Here is a 21,501-nt window from a genome sequence, read left to right on the forward strand (position 1 = left end):
GAGGGGCAGGTGCGGCTCCTTCCTGGATGGCTCAGAGGATAGAGCCTCTTCAATGCCAAGCAGTGTTACAGCGCCCGGCACTCCATAAATTCATACTGGATAAATGACGATGGATCGGACCCAGTCCTATTCTTGGCCCTAACATGATCCTTTCATGGTTTGCCCCAGAGCCTGGGGTCTCAGATCCACCCTCGACCTTTGGAAGTCCTTAGTCCAGAGGCCACCAATCCCAGGGGCCGGGGACACCGTATCTGTGCCTGTCACTACTGGGCAGTGTGATACGTGCTGCATACAAGTATGAGGTCTCGGATGCCTTTCAGGGGTCTCCGTGCATCCCACCTGTGCAGCTGTGTCTGCAGCCTGCTGTGAGGCTTCTGGGGTCTGGGTTATGCCACCACTATTTCTCTGGCATTTTAGAGGCCTCCTGTGCATCACTGCAGAGTCTCCCTGTGTCCACACATAAATCTGTGGGGCATATCTGACCATGTGAGTCTCTGGGCAGGGGTGTCTTCCTTCTTGGGCATTTATCCAGCGGGGCCAGGCACTGTCCCAAGTGCTTTTACATGCTTTTTGTCACATGAGCCTTGAAACAACTCTGTGAAGCTAACATCATCGCCATCCTATAGGTTAGGAAATGAGGACCAGAGAGGTTAAGTGACTCGCCCAAGGTCTCATAGCCTGGAAGAGATGGAGGCCAGCTCGAACCAGCATGCATAGTCCTTAACCACCATGGTATGCCACTGGGGCTGACTTCATGCGTGGAGCGCGTGGTGGGGGGTTGTTATATCTATGTTTCTGAGTGTCACACCACTGTGCGTGTGCGTGTTGTCTTTAAGTGGCACCCCTGTGTGTGAATCTGTGTGTGTATGTGAATCTGTGTTGTGTCTGTGTGTTAGGAGTCTGGTCTCTGTATCTCTAAGTGTCACACCTTTGTATGTGTATCTGTGGAGTGGCAGGGGTGCTGTGTACTTGTGTTTGTGTGTCTGAGCGTTACTGTCTCTGCGTGGGTGTCTGTGCGTCCATGTCTGAGGGCTGTCCTGTTGGATTCCCTGAGCGTCCCCTCTGTGTGAGTGCGCGTGTGTCCGTCTGACGGCTGCGCGGTCTCCGAGCGCCCCGCCCCTGCGCGTGCGGCGGAGGCGGCTCGGACTACAAGTCCCGGCAGCCCGCGAGCGCGGCGGGCGGACGTGGGGCCGCAGTGGGCTGGGCGGGGCTTGGCGGCGCGCAGAGCCCGACTGCGGCACCTTCCCAGGCGCGCCAGCTGTTGGGTCCTGCAGGTGCCCCCGGCCGGCCCGCCGCGCCCCCGGCCTCCCGCCCCGAGCCCGCGTCTCCCGCCTCGCGCCCCCGCCGCGGGGCATCGCGACGCCCGGGCCCCGGCCACGGGCCGCAGCGCCGCGGCCGGCGATGAGCGCGAGGAGCCGGCATGAGCGCAGGTGAGTGCGCGCCCCGGGCTGCCCGTCGTCGCACCTGCCGGGGGACGACACCCCCACCGCGGGGCCGCAGGCCAGAGCAGCGGCCCTCGGGGGGATTCTCGCGCCCGTCCCCTCCCCCGTCACGGGCAGTCGGCCCCTGGCCCTTCCCAGAGAGGCCCGGAGCCCGGGGATGGCGCCGCGCAAAGGCATCCCCACCGCGCCTTCCTACAGCCCTGGGAGAGGAAGCACCCGGCGCTTGTGCAAGGGGGTAACTGGGGGCCCGCGGTGGCGGGGCGCGGGGGAGATGACCCGCTCCCGCTGGACTCCCTTGCGCAGTGACGGATGTCCAGGTCGGGGAAGAGACGCGCAGGCCACTGCATCCGCGGCCTCTGGGCAGTATCCTCTTGGCTGAATGAATGAATGGGGTTGGAGAAGCCAGGGCTCCTGAGTCCCTGGGTCAGAGTGTTCTGGGGCACAAAACGCCAGTCCCAATCCCGTGCCTCAGGTCCCCAGAGGAAGCCTGTCAGCACCCAGGTCCAAGGACCACGCCCTCTAGGTTACCCACCCCAGGCTGGGCGTCCCATCCTTCCTAGAGTCTAATCTAAATCCTGCCTATGCCAGTGGGGCGAATAGACCTCTCCTCTCCAGAAGGATCTCATCTCCGTGCTGGTCACTCAGACCCCAGACCTCAGCAAAGGGCCCACCAAGGCTTGAGCATCCTGTCTCAGCTGCAGACCCCTCAGTTCAGGTCTCTCCTTCCCCAGCTGCCCCCTCACTCCCCACCCTCCAAAGTCTGGAGTGCACCCAGGGTGAGGGAGGGGAAAGGCTGAGGAAAGATGGCCCCAGACTCTGGATTCAGAGATCGGGGTGCTACTGGCAGATTTTCCCTCACCCGCTGGCCTGGCAGAGGGGAGGAGCCCCTGGCCACAGGGAACCACCGAGAAGGAGGAGGCAGCATTGCTGCTTTGGGCTGCTGCCAGGTCACCAGCAGGAAGCCGGGGGCTTCCGCAGGAAACAAGAGGTTCCCAGATGCCTTTGACTCCAGCCCCTCTGCTCTGCAGGGCCGTGGAGTCAGGCTGGGTTCGGCTCTAGTCTGGGCCACTCACAGCCTTGTGACTTTGGACGTGTTAACCTGTTTGCGCCTCATTTTATTTATTTTTTTAAAGATTTTATTTATTTATTTTTTCCCCCCAAAGCCCCAGTAGATAGTTGTATGTCATAGCTGCACATCCCTCTAGTTGCTGTATGTGGGACGCGGCCTCAGCATGGCCAGAGAAGCGGCGCGTCGATGCGCGCCCGGGATCCGAACCCGGGCCGCCAGCAGCCGAGCGCGCGCACTTAATCGCTAAGCCACGGGGCCAGCCCGTTGCGCCTCATTTTAAATGGGGATCCTGATGCATACATTTCATGGGGTGGCTGTGAGGATAAACTAAGAGGAATGTGTTCATCCAGACCACTCGTTTCCAGCTTCTCCTCTTTCAAGCTGTATGACCCTGGGCAAGGCACTTCAGAGCTTTGTTCCTCAGTTTCCCCAACTGTAAAATGGGGATAACAGTAGTCCCTACCTCAGAGGGTTCTATGTGAAGATCAGTCGCTTCTATTCAGAAGAGGAATACAATCGTCGTGAACTTACTCTCCCCCAACACAGCCTGCGTGTGCCTGCGCTGGGCTGGCCTGAGCTGGTGGTACCGAAAGAGAAGAGACACCACCCTGTCCTTCCTGTGCCATCCCTGGGGAGGCTGAGATGTGACTATAGATAAACAAACATATCGGAATGTTTTGTGTGTGTGTGTGTGAGGAAGATCAGCCCTGAGCTAACATCCATGCCAATCCTCCTCTTTTTGCTGAGGAAGACCGGCTCTGAGCTAACATCTATTGCCAATCCTCCTCCTTTTTTTTTTCCCCCCAAAGCCCTAGTAGATAGTCGTATGTCATAGTTGCACATCCTTCTAGTTGCTGTATGTGGGACGCAGCCTCAGCATGGCCAGAGAAGCGGTGCATCAGTGCACGCCTGGGATCCGAACCCGGGCGGCCAGTAGCGGAGCGCATGCACTTAACCACTAAGCCACAGGGCCGGCCCCACATTGGAATGTTTTGACAGGTGTCCTGTGGGAGAGAGGGCCCTGGGCTTGACCTGCCAGGAGACTAGACTTTTTTGCAGCTGTGACTTCCTCCTCCAGCTCCTCTCCCTTCCTTCTTCCCAAGGTTGACTGGGAGAGCGTCCCTGTGAAATGACAGGTGTGGGAAAGGTGCAAGGAAGAACTTCCTAGAGGGAACAGTGTTTAGACCCTGGGGGAAGCGAGCAAGCGAGGGTGGCACAAGATGCTCTCTGGCAGGGCCCTGCAAGAAGAGGCTCGCACCTCTGCACCTCCCAGCTGACCAACCCAGAGGCAGGAGATGGACACCATGACTCCTAGCACTGTCACTTCCACACTCTCTTATGTCAGCGAGATGTGCATTCATTCATTCATTCATTCATTCAATAAAAGGTTCCTGAGCCCCAGCCACGTGCCAGGCACTGTGAGCAGGATGGGCGATGACACCACGCAAGCCTGATGTCGTGATGGGTGTCAGTGGATGTAGGTGAGGTGGGCAGAGAGGACTTGGAGAGACAAGTCGGTCAGCAAACACCTCTTTTTTTTGAGGAGGATTAGCCCTGACCTAACATCTGCTGCCAATCTTCCTCTTTTTTTTTGTCTCTCCAAAGCCCCAGTACACAGTTGTATATCCTAGTTGTAGGTCCTTCTAGTTCTTCTATGTAGGACGCCGCCTCAGCATGGCTTGATGATCGGTGAGTAGGTCCGCGCCCAGGATCCAAACCGGCGAACCCTGGGCCACCGAAGTGGAGAGTGCAAACTTAACCACCACGCCACCAGGCTGGCCCCCAAACAACCTCTTTGCAGCTCAGTTTTCTCATTTGTAAAATGGATAAATTGCAGGATGAAATGCACCAGCAAAGTGAGCTGCTGGGGGTCGGCCCAGCATGCTGTGGGCTTCTTTCCCATCCCCAGCCCAGCTGTTGGCCTAAGGGTTTTAAGGCACAGGGAGAAGCTGTTGAGTGCACACAGGGAGCAGTGACACAGCTGTGGGTTTTCAGACAGGGCAATGGGAAAGGAGAGGGGAGCCTGAGAAATGGGTCAGAGCAGAGCCACACCTCCTTGGCTGCAAAGCTGGCCCCCGCCCATGCTTCAGGAAATTCAAACACCCCGTGTGCCAGCTGCTTCGGGGTTATGATCCTAGAGATGGGAAATGGAAGCCAAGAGAGGCTAAGGCACTTGCCTTACAAAACACAGCTTGCTTGTAAGAGAGCCAGGGGCAGAATTACTGATGGAGACGAAGATGACGGTGATGATGGTGGTGGGGCCGCCGTTACGAGTGTGGACCCTGGAACCAGACTGCCTGGGTCCAGATCCCACCACTTGCTGGCTCTATGGCCTTTGGGCAACTTCCTTCACTGCTCTGGGCCTCAGTTTCCTAGTCTGTAAAATAGGGATAAAAGTAGTACCGCTTCATAGGGTTGTGTTGAGGAATCAGTGCATTAACGGATGTAGAGCCCCTGAACGGTGCCTGGCCTGTGTCAGCCCCGTAATCTGAGGCGCTCTTTCCCCTTACACCTCTGAATCATCCCGAGAACCAGCCCCAAGGTGGGAGAAACTAGCCACCCTGCCTGACTCAGGGAGTGGGTCTCCGGGGTGGGTGAGGGGCTCTGGCACAAAAGACAGCTGGGACTCCAGTAGCAACTGGGACTGCGGCCTTTTGAAGAGGGACAAGAACAGGGCTGTGGCCTGTAGGTGGCCCAGCTCCTGAGAAGCCAGTGTTGCCAGACTGTGTCAGTTGTCCTGAACGCCTGCTCCTCTGCCCCCTAGGCCAGGAGCCAGAGCGAGTCCCCCCCAGGCTACACGGGAATGCAGAGGGGCCTCAGCTGTTTCTTGTCCACCCCCAGGGACCCGAGCTGGGGTCTCCTGAGCCCCAGGGAAGAAGGCCGGCCTGGCCTGCTGCCCCTCCGGCCTTGAAACTCTGCCTGGGGCTTGTCCTGGAGCTGGTGGCTCTTCGGTTTGTTTTCTGAGTCAACTGCGTGGCCAGGCGGGATTGGCTGTGGGTGGGGCTTGGGTTGATTTGGTTTTTGAGTCACCAGGCCGAGAGAGGCCTCAGGAGGTGCAGGGCACGGGCCCTCTTCTCTGAAAGTGCCCACATGGTCCCAAAAGCACAGGGTCTGGGCTCCAGCGTCCTGGCCCCACCATTTGCTGGGGAGTCTTTGTGCCTCTGGTCCTCAGTTCCCTCATAAGAGTCCCCTCCTCGTGTTGCTAGAGGGTTAAACGAGCTAACTCGTGTAGGGGCTTCCAGCGGCTCTCACCTGGGAAGTGCTTAATGGACATGGGCTGCCCCTATTGTGGTCATTACCATAGTAATTATCACCATCATTACGGGAGGAGATATGGGGGCTGGGATACGAGAGAACAGACTCTGGTCTGATGGGGACACGGGGCCCCCAGTCCTCGGGTGCTCCCAGGTGGTATAGCAGAGGGATTAAAATCTACCCTGGAGTCAGCCTGCCTCGCCCTGCATCCTGACATGACCCTGTACTTGCTCTGTGATCTTGGGCAAGTTACTTAACCTCTCTGAGCCTCATTTTGTTCTACAAAAAGGGGATAAGAATTGTGCTTACGTGGCAGAGTTACTGTGTTAGCCATACAAAAGGGCCGGGGCAGAGCCGCACACAGTGGGCCCTCGGGAAATATTGACTATTCTGGTTGTTGTTGGGCTTGGGGGCGCTCTAGAAGCCCACGTGTTTGGGGATGGAGCAGCCGAGGGGCTGGGGATGTTGTGACAGTGGCAGCTGCCTGGGACACCCTGGGCTTGTTGGGTGGAAACTTAGATCAGGCCTCTGCAGGGTTTTGGTTGGGGAGCAGGAGGGGAGGGAGCCCAGAACATCAACAGCCTGCTCCCACATGCCCGGCTTTCCCATCCCCCTTAGTGGAGTTTTCCAGAGGCTCTTGTGAAACATGCAGATGCCCAGCCCTGCCACCACGGCTCCAGCAGGTCTGGGGAGGGGCCCGGGCATCTTCATGTTTAACAGCTGCTCCAAGAGGTCCAGGACCTGGAGCAGTGAGCCCCAACCCTCCAGGGCCCCAGAACACCCACTATCTGCCTGCCCTGCTAGGACCACAGCTCTGTCGTAGGGGAGGCAAGAGAATGAAGAGTTTCTGCAATGGAGCCACCTGGTGCTAGTCCCTGAGCCTCAGTTTACCTATCTGTAAAATGTGGGTGATAACAGGCCCTTCCTCACAGAGGGTTAAATAAGGAAGGCTGTGAACTGTTCAGCTGGGCCCTGACACTAGCTTCTCTCCTCAGGCCTGGGGGTGTGCTCAGCTCACCCCTCGCCTCCGGCCCTCCCCCAGTGGCTGTGTTCCCCGCCATTTCACCTTTGGAGGGGAGCTGCCCCTTTCCTGCCTGCCCTCAGGGCAGGCCTGACACTCTATCAGTCCAGCCAGGCCTGTGCTGGGCGCGGGGGCTGAACCAGGGTAAGCAGCGGAGATCCCTGCCCTCAGGGGGGCCCGGATGGAAAAGTGGGACACAGGAAGCTGATAGCTGGATGTGCGGGTGCTCTAGAAGCTTAGGGTGCTCACCAGGCCCGTCCCCCGATTCTCGGCCCACACCCAGTCAGAAATCACCAGATGCACAAGGAAACAAGGCCGTGTGAGTGAGAACCAACAGGACAGCCGGGTCACAGACCCATGAGGACTTGAGTTATTGGATTTATCAGACCAGCTTATAAAATGACGATGCTTATTGCGATTAAAGAAGAGGAGCCCCGCAAATGACCTTTCTTTCTTCTTGTGTCCCCAGACAGCAGCCCTCTCGTGGGCACCACGCCGGCCGGTTATGGGACCCTGACGATAGAGACATCTATAGATCCCCTCAGCTCCTCAGTTTCATCCGTGGTAGGTGGGGAGGGGAAGGGGACGCTCGGGGTGGGACTAAGCCCCGGGGGCCCAGACGCTTGGCCTCCTGCCCCGCCCCGCGCCCACCTCGCCTGGCTCGCCTGCGTCCGCAGAGGCTCAGCGGCTACTGTGGCAGTCCATGGAGGGTCATCGGCTATCACGTCGTGGTCTGGATGATGGCCGGGCTCCCGCTGCTGCTGTTCCGCTGGAAGCCGGTGTGGGGGGTGCGGCTGCGGCTCCAGCCCTGCAACCTGGCCCGCGCCGAAACACTCGTCATCGAAATAAGAGACAAAGAGGTGAGAGTGGGGCCAGCGAGGGCAGCCTGGAGCCGGAGAGGCGTGGGCTGGGTCAGGGTTCGGGGCGGAGGATGCCTGGGCCCTCAGCCCGGCCCGGCCTCTGCCCTTATGCAGGTGGTTCTCCTCTCGGGACCTCAGCTTTCCCCTCTGAGCAGTGGGCGGAAGGGGCAGCTTGGGTGGTTCCTGAGGGCAGTCGCTTATATCCTTGATCCCTGCCTCCTCCAGCGGGGCCACCTGGCTGTGGGGAGGGGCCTCGGGGCGGAGGGGGCTCTTCCAGGACTGAGCCCACACCTCCGTGTTCCAGGATAGTTCGTGGCAGCTCTACACGGTCCAGGTGCAGACTGAGGCCATCAGCGAGGGCAGGTGAGGCAGCCCCGTAGCCGCTTCCCAGAAGCCCCTGCTCCCCCAGGCCCCTCCCACAAAGGCTCTGATCCTGGTGCCTCCCAGCCCAGGGAGGGAAGGTGGCTCTGCGGGCAGGGGTCGGTGCTGGGGCAGCTCCCGGAGCTCGGCAGTAACCCCCACGCCCCCCCCAGCCTGGAGCTGCCCCCACAGGCCCGAGCGGAGGACGGCAGGAGCCAGGTGGCTGTGGGGGCAGTCCCAGAGGGTGCATGGAAGGACACCGCCCAGCTCCATGGGAACGAAGAGGCAGTGAGTGGACGGCTGGGTTCTGGGCAAGTCCTTGCCCCTCTCTGGGCCTCAGTTTCACACCCTGTGCAGTGGGGGGCGGGGGGGGGCGTGTTCTCCAGGCACCTCTGGTTCTGTTGTCCCAAACATCTGTCCGAGATGCTGGGTGACCTCCTTTACACCTCCAAGCCTCTCCCGCCTCTGCCCTGCGACTCTTCTCCCCGCCCCCAGCCCCCACGCCCGCTGCTGGGGCTGCCTCAGCCCCGCCTCTCCTCTCCCCTAGCGGCGGATGCTGCGCTATTACCTCTTCCAGGGCCGGCGCTACGTCTGGATCGAGACCCAGCAGGTCTTCTGCCAAGTCAGGTAGGGGGCGGGGCTGGTGTGGTGCCGGGGGGCGCAGAGGAGGTGGCCCGGCCTGGGCTCCCCTCTCAGCCTGGGCCTCGGCCCCCTGCAACCGTGGGCAGGTCGCTGAGCCTCTCCAGGCCTCGGGGTCTCTGTCTGTGAACAGGGCGTGAAGAGATCCCCGCCTCTAGGGTTACTTTGAGGGTGCAGTGCATACGCTTCCTGTCAGGCTTGGCACAGCCTCTGGCCGAGGCGGTAACACCGCTGTGATTCAGACCATAGGCTGTGGACTTGGCCCACCTGTCTGGGGTCTTGTCCCTGCTCTGCCGCCTGCTAAATGCTTGATAAATGTGAGCTCACGACACATCTTAGTTTGAGCCCCAAGAAGCAGACCCCGGGACAGGGACTCGAGTGCAGTTTGTGTGGAAGGTGATCCCAGGAAACACTGGGAAAGTGAGGCAGGGAGCAGACAGCAGCCAGTGGGGGGCTGTCAGGGCCCCTGGAGCTCAGTCCCTTTGGGGATCTCTTTGAGCCAGTGCAGAGCATGCACCTTGGGGTGCCCTCACCCATAGAGTGAGGAAGCCGGGGTACCTATCCATCACCTCCCTGCCATTATTGGTTGCCGGCTGCTCCCGGGGACACGAACTCTTCCTCGCTTCTGGCCTTCCCGGCTCGCAGGCAGAGGCGCTCACACAGCCAGGAGAAGCCCTCAGGTAAAGACAGGTGTTGGCAGGCAGCCTCTGCATCATGCAGAGGTGAGTGCCCAGGGGAGGTGGGGATGGCACCCACAGCCTCGGCTACGTAAGAAGAAGAGCAAAAACTCGCTGATGTGTCTGTGGCTCAGTAAGTGCCGGGCTCTGTCCATTGGCTTTGCTGGGCTTGTCTCATTCAGTCCACCGAGCCCTATGAGGCAGGGGCTGTCACATCCCCATTCTGCAGATGAGAAAACTGGGGCAGAGAGGTTAAGTGACTTCCCTAAGGCATCACCATTGTAAACAACGGTGTTGTCACTAGATAGTTGCTGCTATTGTCACTATGAAATGTTATCATCCCCTCTCATGGTTCTGTGAGATGGTTTGGAGTCCAGTCAGAGGAACAGAAGGAGAAAGTTAAGCCCAGAGTTAGTGAGGGTCCTGCTTTCTCCTGGGAGCTCAGTAGCAGAGGTGGTCGGAAGGGGTGGGGGAGGCAGAGCTCAGGCCTCGTCACCCACACAAGCACCCTCGCCCTCCCCAGCCTGCTGGACCATGGCCGCACCTGTGACGACATCCACGGCTCCCGCTCCGGCCTCGGCCTCCACGACCAGACCGTGAGGTGTGTGCTGCCCTGGGCCAGAGATGCCCTGAGAGCTGGGGACCCCTCTCTTGTCCCCCCCCGGGGGGTGGCCTTCTTTCAGTCACCTGCCTTCTCTAGGCCTGTGTTTCCCCAGCTGTAAAATGGGGAGCTCTCTCACCCCGGAGGGTCCAGCTGCCACAGCCCCTCCATCTGATGGCCCTGTCACTTCTCCTCTTACAGGAAGACCATCTACGGTCCCAACGTGATCAGTGTACCGGTCAAGTCCTATCCCCAGTTGCTGGTGGATGAGGTAGAGCTGTCCCTGGGCCTTGCCCCAGCTCTGGCCTAGGCGGGCTGTGTGACTTTGGCCAGGGGCTTGCCCTCTCTGGGCCACTTTACAGTGGCAGACTAGACCAGCTGTCCCCTTCTCCATAGTGGGGAATTGTCTCAGACCCAGCCCCAGTCAGCTCAGGGTGAGGAGTAGGAGGTTCTGGTCCAGGCTGAGGCTGGGGATTGGAGGCCGAGAGGCAAACCCACGCAGCCTGGGCTCCTACCATGTGCCTAGAGCCAAGCTCCAGAGGCTGGGGCCTTTCTGTGCATTACCCACTTTCATTCTCCCAGCAGCCCCGTGAGCAGGGACTAGGAGTGGGGACACTGTTCAAAAATGAGGAACCCAAGCTTCAGAGGCGGGATGTGGCATGGCTAAGGTCACACAGGGACAAAGGGAAGCAAGTGACCCAGACACATCTAGAGTGCACTGTCAACACCCCTGCCGTCTGAGCGGGGGCAGACGCCCATGAAGGGAGACGCCTTGGAGTCTGGCCTGATGTAAACCCGTCAGGCACTTGGGAGCTACGTGGTTTTAGGCAAATGACTTAACCCTTCTGCACCTCAGTTTCCTCATCTGTAAAATGGAGCTGATGGTAGCATCCACCTTGTGGAATTGCCATCACCATTGTATGACACTTAGATGAAGTGCTTAGCAGGGGCCTGATGTGAACATCTGTGTCCTCTTTAGAGCCAAGAGCCTGGGGGCTTGAGGGACATCTGGATGGGATGACCAGGAGAGAGGCCTGGCTTTAGTCCTTTGGCAGCTGCCAGGCCCTCTGCTCCCATGGGCACAGGAGGCCCGGCCTGTGGCTGGGTTGCCCCCAGGACGTGGGCCCTGACGCTGCCTCCCCACCCCTCCCCAGGCACTGAACCCCTACTATGGGTTCCAGGCCTTCAGCATCGGGCTGTGGCTGGCCGACCACTACTACTGGTATGCCCTGTGCATCCTCCTCATCTCCACCGTCTCCATCTGCCTGTCGCTCTACAAGACCAGAAAGGTGGGTGGTGTGAGCTGGACGGGGCGGTTAGGCGGGTCCCCCAGGGGGCCTCCACCCACCCACTCCCCGCTTGTCCCCCTGCCCACAGCAAAGCCAGACTCTGAGGGACATGGTCAAGCTGTCCGTGCGGGTGTGCGTGTGCCGGCCCGGGGGAGGTGAGAGCCGGGAAGGGCGGGGCTGGGGGAGGGGGCGGGGGGCCCGGGCCCTGCTGAGGCTCCCGCTTGCCCGCAGAGGAGGAATGGGTGGACTCCAGCGAGCTGGTGCCCGGAGACTGCCTGGTGCTGCCCCGGGAGGGTGGGCTGGTGCCCTGCGACGCCGCCCTGGTGGCTGGGGAGTGCATGGTCAACGAGAGCTCTCTGACAGGTCAGCCCCCGCCCGCCGCCTCCGTGCTTCCCTCCCACCACCCAGCCCTCTGCCTCGCACCAGAACTTTCAGTGTGGGTTTTCTTTCCCTCTCGCTCAGGTAACAATCCTGGCTTCAGCACATGCTGATCCTCCAGTCCTCAGACCCTCGGGAAGGGATCGCTCCTCTGCCAGGTGGCCTGCTCGGGGCTGTACGGAGGTCACGCCCTTCCTGTCAATACCTTCATTGGTTTGAATTATAAAAGTAATACAGCTTGTTATAAGATAATTCCAGCAGAAGGAGAAAGTCTGCCCCCAAGCCCCCCACTATGTGCATGCGTGCGCACACACCCTGGCTCCCTCGAGAGATGGTTCCTGGTAACTGGCTAACACAGGTCCCTCCAGGCTTGTTGCACTGTGTCTTCATGTCTTTTGCTCTCTCTGAGCCTCAGTGTCCCTCTCTGTAAAATGGGGTTAGTGAGCCCTTCACACATGTTACGAGAATTACATGAGACCTTGTGAAACAGTTTTGGGCATAACTCTTGGTTCTGTTGGTGGGAGGCAGTGGCCTGGAGGCCCTCGTGGGCCTCACACCGCATCCCTCCCAGGGGAGAGCGTTCCAGTGCTGAAGACGGCCCTGCCGGAGGGGCCGGTGCCCTACTGCCCAGAGACCCACCGGCGGCACACGCTCTTCTGTGGGACCCTCGTCTTGCAGGCCCGGGCTGTTGGAGGACCTCAGGTCCTGGCAGTGGTGACGCGGACAGGTGGGAGTCAGGGAGGGACGCTGGGCCCAGCACCTGGAGGAGAGGTGACACGGGGCAGGGCAGTACCCATTTCTGGCTGCCCTGCCGTGGGACTGTGGGCAAGTCCCCCCCAGCTTGGGGTTGGCTGGAGTGGGCAGGGACGTGGCGAGCAGGAAAGAGCCCACCCCTTAGGAAGGGAGCAGCGCTGCACAATTCCAGCAGGTTCTTGCCATGTGGGAATGGGACCCAGTGTCACCAGATGTGACTTTTTCAGCAAAAGCCACATATCTGGATTTTAAGTGAAACCCCCAATTGTAGATGCTATCCACTAACTCAGTTTTTATATCCTACGAGGGCTGGGCGAGGCCTAGAGGCCATGATGCGTGACCCCACACTGGGCAATTGCTAACCCCGGGAGCGTGACGTCTTACAACCCCAGAGATGCAGGTGGGGTGGGGTAGGGGTTGGAGTGACCATTCTGACTCTCAGCTTCCGCTGCCTCAGTTTCCCCGTCTCCTCCCAGGGTTCTGCACGGCTAAGGGGGGCCTGGTGAGCTCCATCCTACATCCCCGGCCCATCAACTTCAAGTTCTACAAACACAGCTTGAAGTTTGTGGCTGCCCTCTCTGTCCTGGGTGAGTGTCCCCCCGCACCCCACTTGGCCAGTGGCCCCCGAGGCCCCATCCCAAATCCCGCTGAGTCCCTTGCTGTCTCCCCAGCTCTCCTCGGCACCATCTACAGCATCTTTGTCCTCCACCGCAACCAGGTAAGCCTTGGGGGCCAGGAGGGGGCTACTAGTGGGGGCCCAGGGCACAGCCAGCCTGGCCTTGGCATTCACGGTGCCTCCTCCCAGGTGCCTCTGCATGAGATTGTGATCCGGGCTCTGGACCTGGTGACAGTGGTGGTGCCGCCCGCGTTGCCGGCCGCCATGACCGTGTGCACGCTCTACGCCCAGAGCCGGCTGCGGAGCCAGGGCATCTTCTGCATCCACCCGCTGCGCATCAACCTGGGCGGCAAGCTCCGGCTCGTGTGTTTCGACAAGGTGGGAGCCGCAGGGTGGGGCTGGCGCGGGGTGGGGGGCACGGGCACCGTGGCTGTGCCTCCACACCTGCATTCTTCATTCAGCAACGTTGACCGAGGCCCTGCTGGGCGCCACGTCCTGTCCTGGGGTGGAAACACTCAGAGGAACCCGCCCCCCGTTCCCACCCATGTCAAGCTCATGGTCTGGGAGAGGAAGTGTCTGAAATCATTGATTCATTTGTTTGAGAACCACTGAGGGCCTTCTGTGCACCCAGTGCTGCTCTCAACACAGCAGTGACCCACACAGAGATGTCCCCGCCACCAGAATGAGTGAACCGGGGAGCACAGAGAGCCGCAGGTGGTGATGGGTTTTAGGAAGGAAGCAAGTGGAGTATGTGATGGGTGGTACGTGGGGGTCCTCCCTTAGAGGACAGTCTTGAAAGGCTTCTCTGAGCAGGTCCCTTGGTGACCTCAGTGTGGGGCGGGCCACACACCCAAGACGTAGGCAGGGCTGGCGGGGTGGAGGGGAACAAGCAGTGTGGCTCGTGGCTCCTTGGAGGAACAGACCGTGTGCCTGGGGCCTGGGGAGCAGTGGGGAGCGGGGGCAAGACGAGCCAGGCCAGGCCCTGATCGGGCAGAGGCTGGCGGGCTCTGCTGAGGAGTGTGGACGTTACTCTGAGGGCAGGGGGGCCACGGAGAGTTTTTAAACTGAAAGGGTGGGACGTGGTCAGATTCACAGAGCTCCAGGCTAGCGAAGGGGCCAGACGTGTAATGGAGCAGTGGGGATACAGTGTAGGAGACGCAGGCCTTCATTCACTCGTTCACTTGTTCATTCAGTAATTACACTGAGCCCTGTTCGTGGCCTGGCCGTCTTCCTGGTGCTGGAGTGAACAAATGGAGGGGAAGCAAAGCGGCCGTGGGTGGGAGCCCAAAGCAAGGGCCACCTGACTCAGCTGTAGGGTTGAGGAAGAAGACTTCCTGGAGGAAATGGTGCCAGACAGAGGAACAGTGGGGGTTGGGGAGGGCGACCCCGGCAGACGGACCCGCACGTGCAAGGGTCCGGAGGCGAGAGAGGACCTCTTCTTGCTGCAGCTCTAGCTCCTGGGGTTCCCAGGCGACCTGCCTGGCCTGGGTTGTGGGCGCCCAGCTCAGCAGGGCACGGCGCATCCAGGGCTCCTCACTGGCCCGCCCCCTTCCCCCCGCAGACGGGCACCCTCACGGAAGACGGCTTGGATGTGATGGGGGTGGTGCCCCTGAAGGGGCAGGCGTTCCTGCCCCTGGTCCCAGACCCCCGCCGCCTGCCCATGGGGCCCCTGCTGCGAGCGCTGGCCACCTGCCACGCCCTCAGCTGGCTCCAGGACACCCCAGTGGGCGACCCCATGGACCTCAAGATGGTGGAATCTACTGGCTGGGTGAGGAGGCCGAGCAGGCCAGCCCCCTGCTTCTGGGCAGCAGGGCCCTAACTAAGCCCACCTGATCTTCATCCTTGGATGTCCAGGGTGGTCTCTGTCATGCCCACCATCAGTCATAATAATGGCCAAGGCCACATGCTAAGCACCTACTGTGTGCCAGCACTCTGCTGCATGTCCCTTGTCCCATATTCTCCCCGTAGCCCAGGAAGGAAGCTTAAAACCTGCTTCACAGGGAGGAAACTGAGGCTGCGGGAGATTGGGGATAACTCGCCCAAGTTCATCAGCAGCTTCTAAGTGGCAAAGCCAGAGTTGGAACGTGGGTCCACCCGACTCCAAAGCCCACGTTCTGGACTTCTGTTCGATCCAGTCCCCCAGGAGGGAAGTCTTCCATGAGTCTCACTTGAGTTTCTCCCGCTGCCTCTCTCCATGGGCTAAGGATTGGCTGCCCCAGGCCAAGCCAGCACCCAGCCCCTCGGATGCTAACCTTCTCTGCCTGCCTCCCAGGTCCTGGAGGAGGGCCCAGCTGCAGACTCGGCGTTTGGGACCCAGGTCTTGGCGGTGATGAGACCCCCGCTTCGGGAGCCCCAGCTGCAGGGCACAGTGAGCTGAGGGTGTGCCTGGGGGTGTGGGGTGGGAGGGGTGGGCTTCACAGGCCAGCCCCTCAGCACCCCCTCGACCTTGCAGGAGGAGCCCCTGGTGCCAGTCAGCATCCTCGGCCGCTTCCCCTTCTCGTCAGCCCTGCAGCGCATGAACGTGGTAGTGGCGTGGCCGGGGGCTGCTCAGCCCGAGGCCTACGTCAAAGGCTCCCCGGAGCTGGTGGCAGGCCTCTGCAACCCCGAGACAGGTGAGGGGCAGGCCCCAGAGTCTGCTGCTTGGCACTGGCACAGACTGGGGTGGGCACCCAGCCTCTGTCCCTGCCCCCACCTTATCCCAGCGACACGTGCTTCTCCCTGACAGTGCCCACCGACTTCGCCCAGATGCTGCAGAGGTACACAGCCGCCGGCTACCGCGTCGTGGCCCTCGCCAGCAAGCCGCTGGCCATCGCGCCCAGCCTGGGAGCAGCTCAGCAACTGACGAGGTGGGCCCACCCCCTGCCCTGCCCCGGGGACGGAGCCTCAGGCCCAGGTGTGGACAGAGGGCGGCCCTCATGCAGGCAGAGCCCAGAGAAGATGCCCTGGCCACTTCGTGACCTCTGACCCCATTCTGCGCACCCTCCAGGGACACCGTGGAGCAGGATCTGAGCCTCCTGGGGCTGCTGGTCCTGAGGAACCTGCTAAAGCCACAGACAGCACCAGTTATCCAGGCTCTGCGGAGGACCCGCATCCGCACCGTCATGGTGACAGGTACCCGCAGAGCCTGGATTAGGAGGGCAGAATCTGGGCACACCACCCTGGGCAGAGAGAAGGGTGCCCAGTGTCCCTTCCTGGGGCATCTCTTTGGGCCCCTGCTTCAGGCCAAGTCCTTTTCAGACATTCACGGATCCTCATGATATCCCTCCTAAGTGGTACCTGTCGCCCCATTTGACAGATGAGGAAGGTGAGGCTCGGGAGTAGAGTGACTTACAGAGAGCCAGGGGTGTGTCGGGCAGCCTGGGTTGCAGCCCGGCTACTCACCTGCTGGGTGACCTCTCCAAGTTCCAGTTTCCACCTTTGAGAAATGGGGGAAATTATGTCACCCTCAAAAGTTGTAACAATTTCATGGAGCAAGAAAAGAAAGATTCTAGCCAGGGTGACACGGAGGTCAGTAGGTCTGTGTCCTTCTTGTCCTCCCTGCCCCCCCACATGCTTTCCAGCAAAGTCCCAGAGCACTGAGTAGTTCATGTGGAACTCGAACCCAGGCCCCAGTTTCTCCTAAGACCTTCAGTGCCTAGTTTTGTAGACGAGGAAGCCGAGGTTCAGAGACATTGATAATCTGCCTGAGCTCACTCAGCCGATCAGGGCAGACGGATTCTGTCCGGCCTCAGTTTTCCCATCTGTAAGTGTCAGGGCGAGGACGGCCCCCTCGGATAGCAGCTGGACCCTGACCTTGCCCCACACCCCCCAGGGGACAACCTGCAGACAGCGGTCACTGTGGCCCGGGGCTGCCACATGGTGGGCCCCCAGGAGCGTCTGGTCATCGTCCACGCCACCCCCCCTGAGCGAGGCCAGCCTGCCTCCCTTGAGCTCCTGCCAGTGGAGTCCCCCGCAGCCGAGAACGGGGCTAAGGTGAGGCTGACCCAGAGTTCCAGCCACACACCCCACCGGTGACCCCACCCCTGTGTCCCCGACCCCAGCTTTCCGGGGTGGGCAGGGGGAGCTGAGCTGAGCTTCCCGGGCCGCCAGGATCCTGACCAGGCCGCCAGCTACACCGTGGAGCCAGACCCCCGGCCCAGCCACCTGGCCCTCAGCGGGTCCACCTTTGGTGTCCTCATGAAGCATTTCCCCAACCTGCTGCCCAAGGTAGGGCTGTCCCCAAGCCCCCCGCCATTGCCCCACGCCCCCCTGCTCTGCTGTCTCCTCTTGGCTCTCCCACCGCCACCCCCTGGCTGCTTCAGCTCCTCCCGTCTCCCTGTGCTCCCAGGTCCTGGTCCAGGGCACCGTCTTTGCCCGCATGGCCCCTGAGCAGAAGACAGAACTGGTGTGCGAGCTGCAGAAGCTTCAGTGAGTGCGTGTGGGTGAGGGGCCTGTGGGGGGCAAGCTGGTCCCCAAGTCCCTGCCTCCCACCTCAGGCATTAGAGAGCCATCACCTTCAAAGAGAACCCCAGCAGGCTCCTAGAAGTAGTCATTGCACCAATTTACTCACCCGCCACGTGTACCAGGCACCCAGCGGGCAGCAGGGAGCCAGCCATCCCCGGGTTCTGCCCGGTGAGGTGGGCAGGGTCATTTCACAGATGGGGAGGCACCTCACAGGCCCAGAGCCAGTGCGTGAACCTGGGCCCCGCCTGCCCGTGCCTCTCTGTCAGGTACTGCGTGGGCATGTGTGGGGATGGCGCCAATGACTGCGGGGCCCTGAAGGCGGCCGACGTGGGCATCTCGCTCTCCCAGGCCGAGGCCTCTGTGGTCTCATCCTTCACCTCGAGCGTGGCCAGCATTGAGTGTGTGCCCATGGTCATCAGGTGAGACGGGCAGGGGGCTGGCAGGTGGGGGCTCGGCAGGGCCCGTCAGCCAGCCTGGGCCCCTAATGCCCCTACCCCGCTACCCAGGGAGGGTCGCTGCTCCCTTGACACGTCCTTCAGCGTCTTCAAGTACATGGCCCTGTACAGCCTGACGCAGTTCATCTCCGTCTTGATCCTCTACACGGTGAGTGTCGGCAGAGCCCCCTGCACAGAGCCCTGTCCGAGAGCAGGCCCAGGGCAGGGACACTCAGCAGAGTGGTTAGGAGCCTGTAGGTTCTGGAATAGATGGCGTGGCCTCAAATCCTGCTCTGCCCCTTTCTGGCTGTGTGGCTTGGGCGACTCCTGAGCTGCGGGAGGCGAGGCTTGAATGAGATGATGAAAATGCTGAGCACAGAGCCTGGTGCACAGTAGTCCTCAGAAACGGGAGCCACTGTCCTCCAGGAGCTCCCCGTCTGCAGGGGAGACTGAGGCAGAGCCCAGGCAGGGGTGAAGGAGGTGGAGCAGGAGCGGGACAGAGCCCAGGCCCCTGCCTCCCTCCCCCGGACCCACCCATTTCCCCACTCGCCCGGCCCGGACCTTGGCTGGGGCTCCCACACCCTACTCAGAGGGCGTCTCCCTGCCTGCTCTGAGCATGCGCTTCTCACCCCACTGAAAGCAAGTGACGCAGCGGGGCCATGCAGCTCTTGTCCCTGTAAATCTAGGAGTTTCCCAAGGGCGGGAACTGTGTGCCCCCAGTAACCTAGGGGCTCCAGAAGGCAGAGCCTACGCCTCCCCCTCAGGCTGTGGGTGCCCTGCGGGTAGAGGAACCTGTTCCAGCAGATTGTGGCCTCCCAAGGCCAGCTCAGACTGGGAGAGGGGCTCCCTGAAGGCAGTGCAGTGTCTCTTCCATCAGACTGGGGGCTCCCCAAGGGCAGGAGGGTGCTGCCCCCCATCAGATTGGAGGGCAAGGATACTTTCCCCATCAGACCCCTCACAGACAGGACTGGTACCTCCCCTATCAGACTAGGGGCTACGCTGGGGCTGGGGCTGGGCTGGGGCCAAGTCTCAGTTTCCCCTCTGCCCGCCCTCCCCTGCCGGCAGATCAACACCAACCTGGGTGACCTGCAGTTCCTGGCCATCGACCTGGTCATCACCACCACCGTGGCGGTGCTCATGAGCCGCACAGGGCCGGCGCTGGTGCTGGGGCAGGCGCGGCCGCCGGGGGCGCTGCTCAGCGTGCCTGTGCTGAGCAGCCTGCTGCTGCAGGTGGTCCTGGTGGCTGGTGTGCAGCTGGGGGGCTACTTCCTGATGGTGGCCCAGCCCTGGTGAGTAGGGAGCCCACCCCCAAATCCCACCCCACCCCGTCCTCTCATACTCGTTCCCTGACCCCCAATCCCTGTACCCCCAGGTTTGTGCCGCTGAACAGGACAGTGCCCGCACCAGACAACCTGCCCAACTATGAGAACACAGTGGTCTTCTCTCTGTCCAGCTTCCAGTACCTCATCCTGGCCGCAGCCGTGTCCAAGGGGGCGCCCTTCCGCCGGCCGCTCTACACCAACGGTGCTGCCACGTGTGGGGCTGGTGTGGGTGGAGGGGGAGGAGTCTGTGGGGGGCTGGTATGGGAGTGTTCTGGGGCTCCCTGGCCTGAGAGACTCCTCCACCCCCAGTGCCCTTCCTGGTGGCCCTGGCGCTCCTGAGCTCTGTCCTGGTGGGCCTCCTCCTGGTCCCCGGCCTCCTGCAGGGGCCGCTGGCGCTGAGGAACATCCCCGACACCTGCTTCAAGCTGCTACTGCTGGGCCTGGTCGCCTTCAACTTCGTGGGGGCCTTCATGCTGGAGGTGGGGCCTGCCCCAGGTTGGGGTTGGAGGGGGGCGCCGGGGGTGGGACTCAGCCACAGCTGCCCCTCTGCGCCCTCCCTGTCCTCTGCAGTGCGTGCTGGACCAGTGCCTCCCGGCCTGCCTGCAGCGGCTCCGGCCCAAACGGGCCTCCAAGAAGCGTTTCAAGCAGCTAGAGCGGGAGCTGGCCGAGCAGCCATGGCCGCCGCCCCCGGGGCCCGGGAGGTAATGCAGGCCCTGCCCGGCACACCGGACACTGGATCTCCCTGCCTCTGAGCCACGACTGGGACCGTCTCCAGAGACACCACCGCCGTCACTCCCGCAGCCCTGTGTTGGCGGTTGTCACACTCCTGTTCCACATCTGCTGGGCCCAGCCTTCCCTGCCCTCACCTGGGGAAATGCTAACTATTGTCCCCCTCCCCAGACCATCCCGCGTAGAGACGGCAGCCACCCACCCCACTCAGCCTGCGGTCAGTGTAGCAAATAAAGTCATAATATTTTCCTGGCTCGACTGTGCCTGTCTCCTACCAGGGCCCACTGACCTGGGTGCCCAGCTGGCAGCCCCTGGCATGTGTCTGCTCCCAGCACCCCCCGACTTTTCAGATCACCTTGCAAAAGTCCCCTCTCTGGGCCTCCGTTTCCTTGTCTGACAGTAATACTATTTCTGAGTTGCGACGTGCCTGGGACTCTGTTAAGCATTTTATATGCGTTGTCGTTTAACCCCCACAACTGTAGAGACCTGTCCCCATTTTACAGATAAGGAAACTGAGGGTTAGAGATTGCACGAGTGGTCACAGGTGGGGCCAGATCACTTTGACTCCAGTGTCCACACTCGTAACCTCCCTGCCCTCGGGGGCAGGAAAAGAACAGACTTGCCTCGACAAGTGCCGCTGGGTGCCATCGCCAAGAGGCATTTAACTGGGGCAGTTCCCTTCTCTCCTCCCTGCCACCCCCCACATCCTGGGACGTGTTTGTGGTCCGGTTCCTCCCTCAGATGAAAATGCATGCTCTGAGCCCTCGTCTCCCAGCCAGAACCACATGCACTGTCCCCCGGGGAAGGGTGGGTGCTTCTGACCTCACTCCACCAGTGGGACACTAGCCAGGGCCTACTCTGGAGATGCAACTCAGTCATCTGGCCCATCTTGCTGGGCAGAGGAGAACAGGAAAGAAAGACTGTGTCCTGTCCTCCAAGAGCCCCCGCCAACCTCATTACTGGAAACCCTGGCGCCGTCCCCAGGCCTGCCCTAGAAGGAGCCCAGTAAGTGTTGAATCAAACGGGAGAAGGGACATGGGGCATGACAAGGTAACTCATAATATCAGGCACATCCACAGGCCTGCTCTGGGCGCTAAGTCCTCAGCCAGCAACAGTGCAGGGAGGGCAGATGCTGTTCAAGGGAGGCCAGAGGACACAGGGAGAGGCCTGGGTTCGAATCTCTCCTCTACCCTTAGCCAACTCTTCATGCATTTACTGGGCAGTCATGTGCCAGGCACAGGGGCTACAGCGTGAACAGCAACATGGCCTCTGCCCGTGGGCCGCTTATAACCCGGCATGATAGGCGGGCAGGGAGGGAGCAAATCTCCAAGGACATTGGAAGAAGAGCTCCCACACCCACGACCCCCTCCCGGAAGAGCCGCCACCTCTGCCTGGGTCCTTAGGGCCAGTGGATAGAAGCAGCACAGAGGATCTGGGAGCCAGAACACGATTTGGCAGCTTCAGAGCCTCAGTTTCCCCCCAAGTGTAGGGGACAGCATTTCCGCCAGGCAGTTCCCCCTCCTACCCTCCTGGATTGCACCTGGCTGCAGTGAGGGGCTAAGGGAGGGCACAAAGGGCTGGCCCGGCCCACAGGGCCCACAGTGCTCCAGGGG

The 21,501-nt window shown here is 61.1% G+C and overlaps 1 protein-coding gene across 5 annotated transcripts; it reads left to right on the plus strand.

The window, feature by feature from the left end:
• Positions 1-1,282: 1,282 nt before the first annotated feature.
• ATP13A2 (ATPase cation transporting 13A2) lies at positions 1,283-20,141 on the plus strand. 5 transcript variants are annotated; one of them, XM_087446728.1, is made up of 30 exons: positions 1,284-1,430; positions 7,257-7,351; positions 7,465-7,647; positions 7,952-8,010; positions 8,181-8,295; positions 8,555-8,634; positions 9,150-9,326; positions 9,847-9,924; positions 10,126-10,195; positions 11,079-11,213; positions 11,302-11,368; positions 11,445-11,576; positions 12,163-12,318; positions 12,821-12,931; positions 13,016-13,062; positions 13,150-13,338; positions 14,522-14,728; positions 15,233-15,328; positions 15,413-15,572; positions 15,686-15,806; positions 15,947-16,071; positions 16,772-16,932; positions 17,050-17,166; positions 17,288-17,367; positions 17,670-17,822; positions 17,910-18,006; positions 18,903-19,126; positions 19,210-19,361; positions 19,469-19,638; positions 19,730-20,141. In XM_087446728.1, exons 1-30 carry the CDS (start codon positions 1,421-1,423, stop codon positions 19,862-19,864), a joined length of 3,702 nt encoding a protein of 1,233 aa, XP_087302854.1. In that variant the 5' UTR covers positions 1,284-1,420; the 3' UTR covers positions 19,865-20,141. The 5 variants fall into 5 exon arrangements, with proteins under 5 accessions (XP_087302856.1, XP_087302854.1, XP_087302855.1 ...); XM_087446729.1 differs by having other exon boundaries at positions 11,106-11,213; XM_087446730.1 differs by lacking the exon at positions 12,163-12,318 and having other exon boundaries at positions 1,283-1,430.
• The last annotated feature ends 1,360 nt before the right edge of the window (positions 20,142-21,501 follow it).

The sequence above is a fragment of the Ceratotherium simum genome, chromosome 22, assembly GCF_057802395.1.
Source record: "Ceratotherium simum simum isolate JZ-2026a chromosome 22, ASM5780239v1, whole genome shotgun sequence".
Taxonomy (NCBI): Eukaryota; Metazoa; Chordata; class Mammalia; order Perissodactyla; family Rhinocerotidae; genus Ceratotherium; species Ceratotherium simum.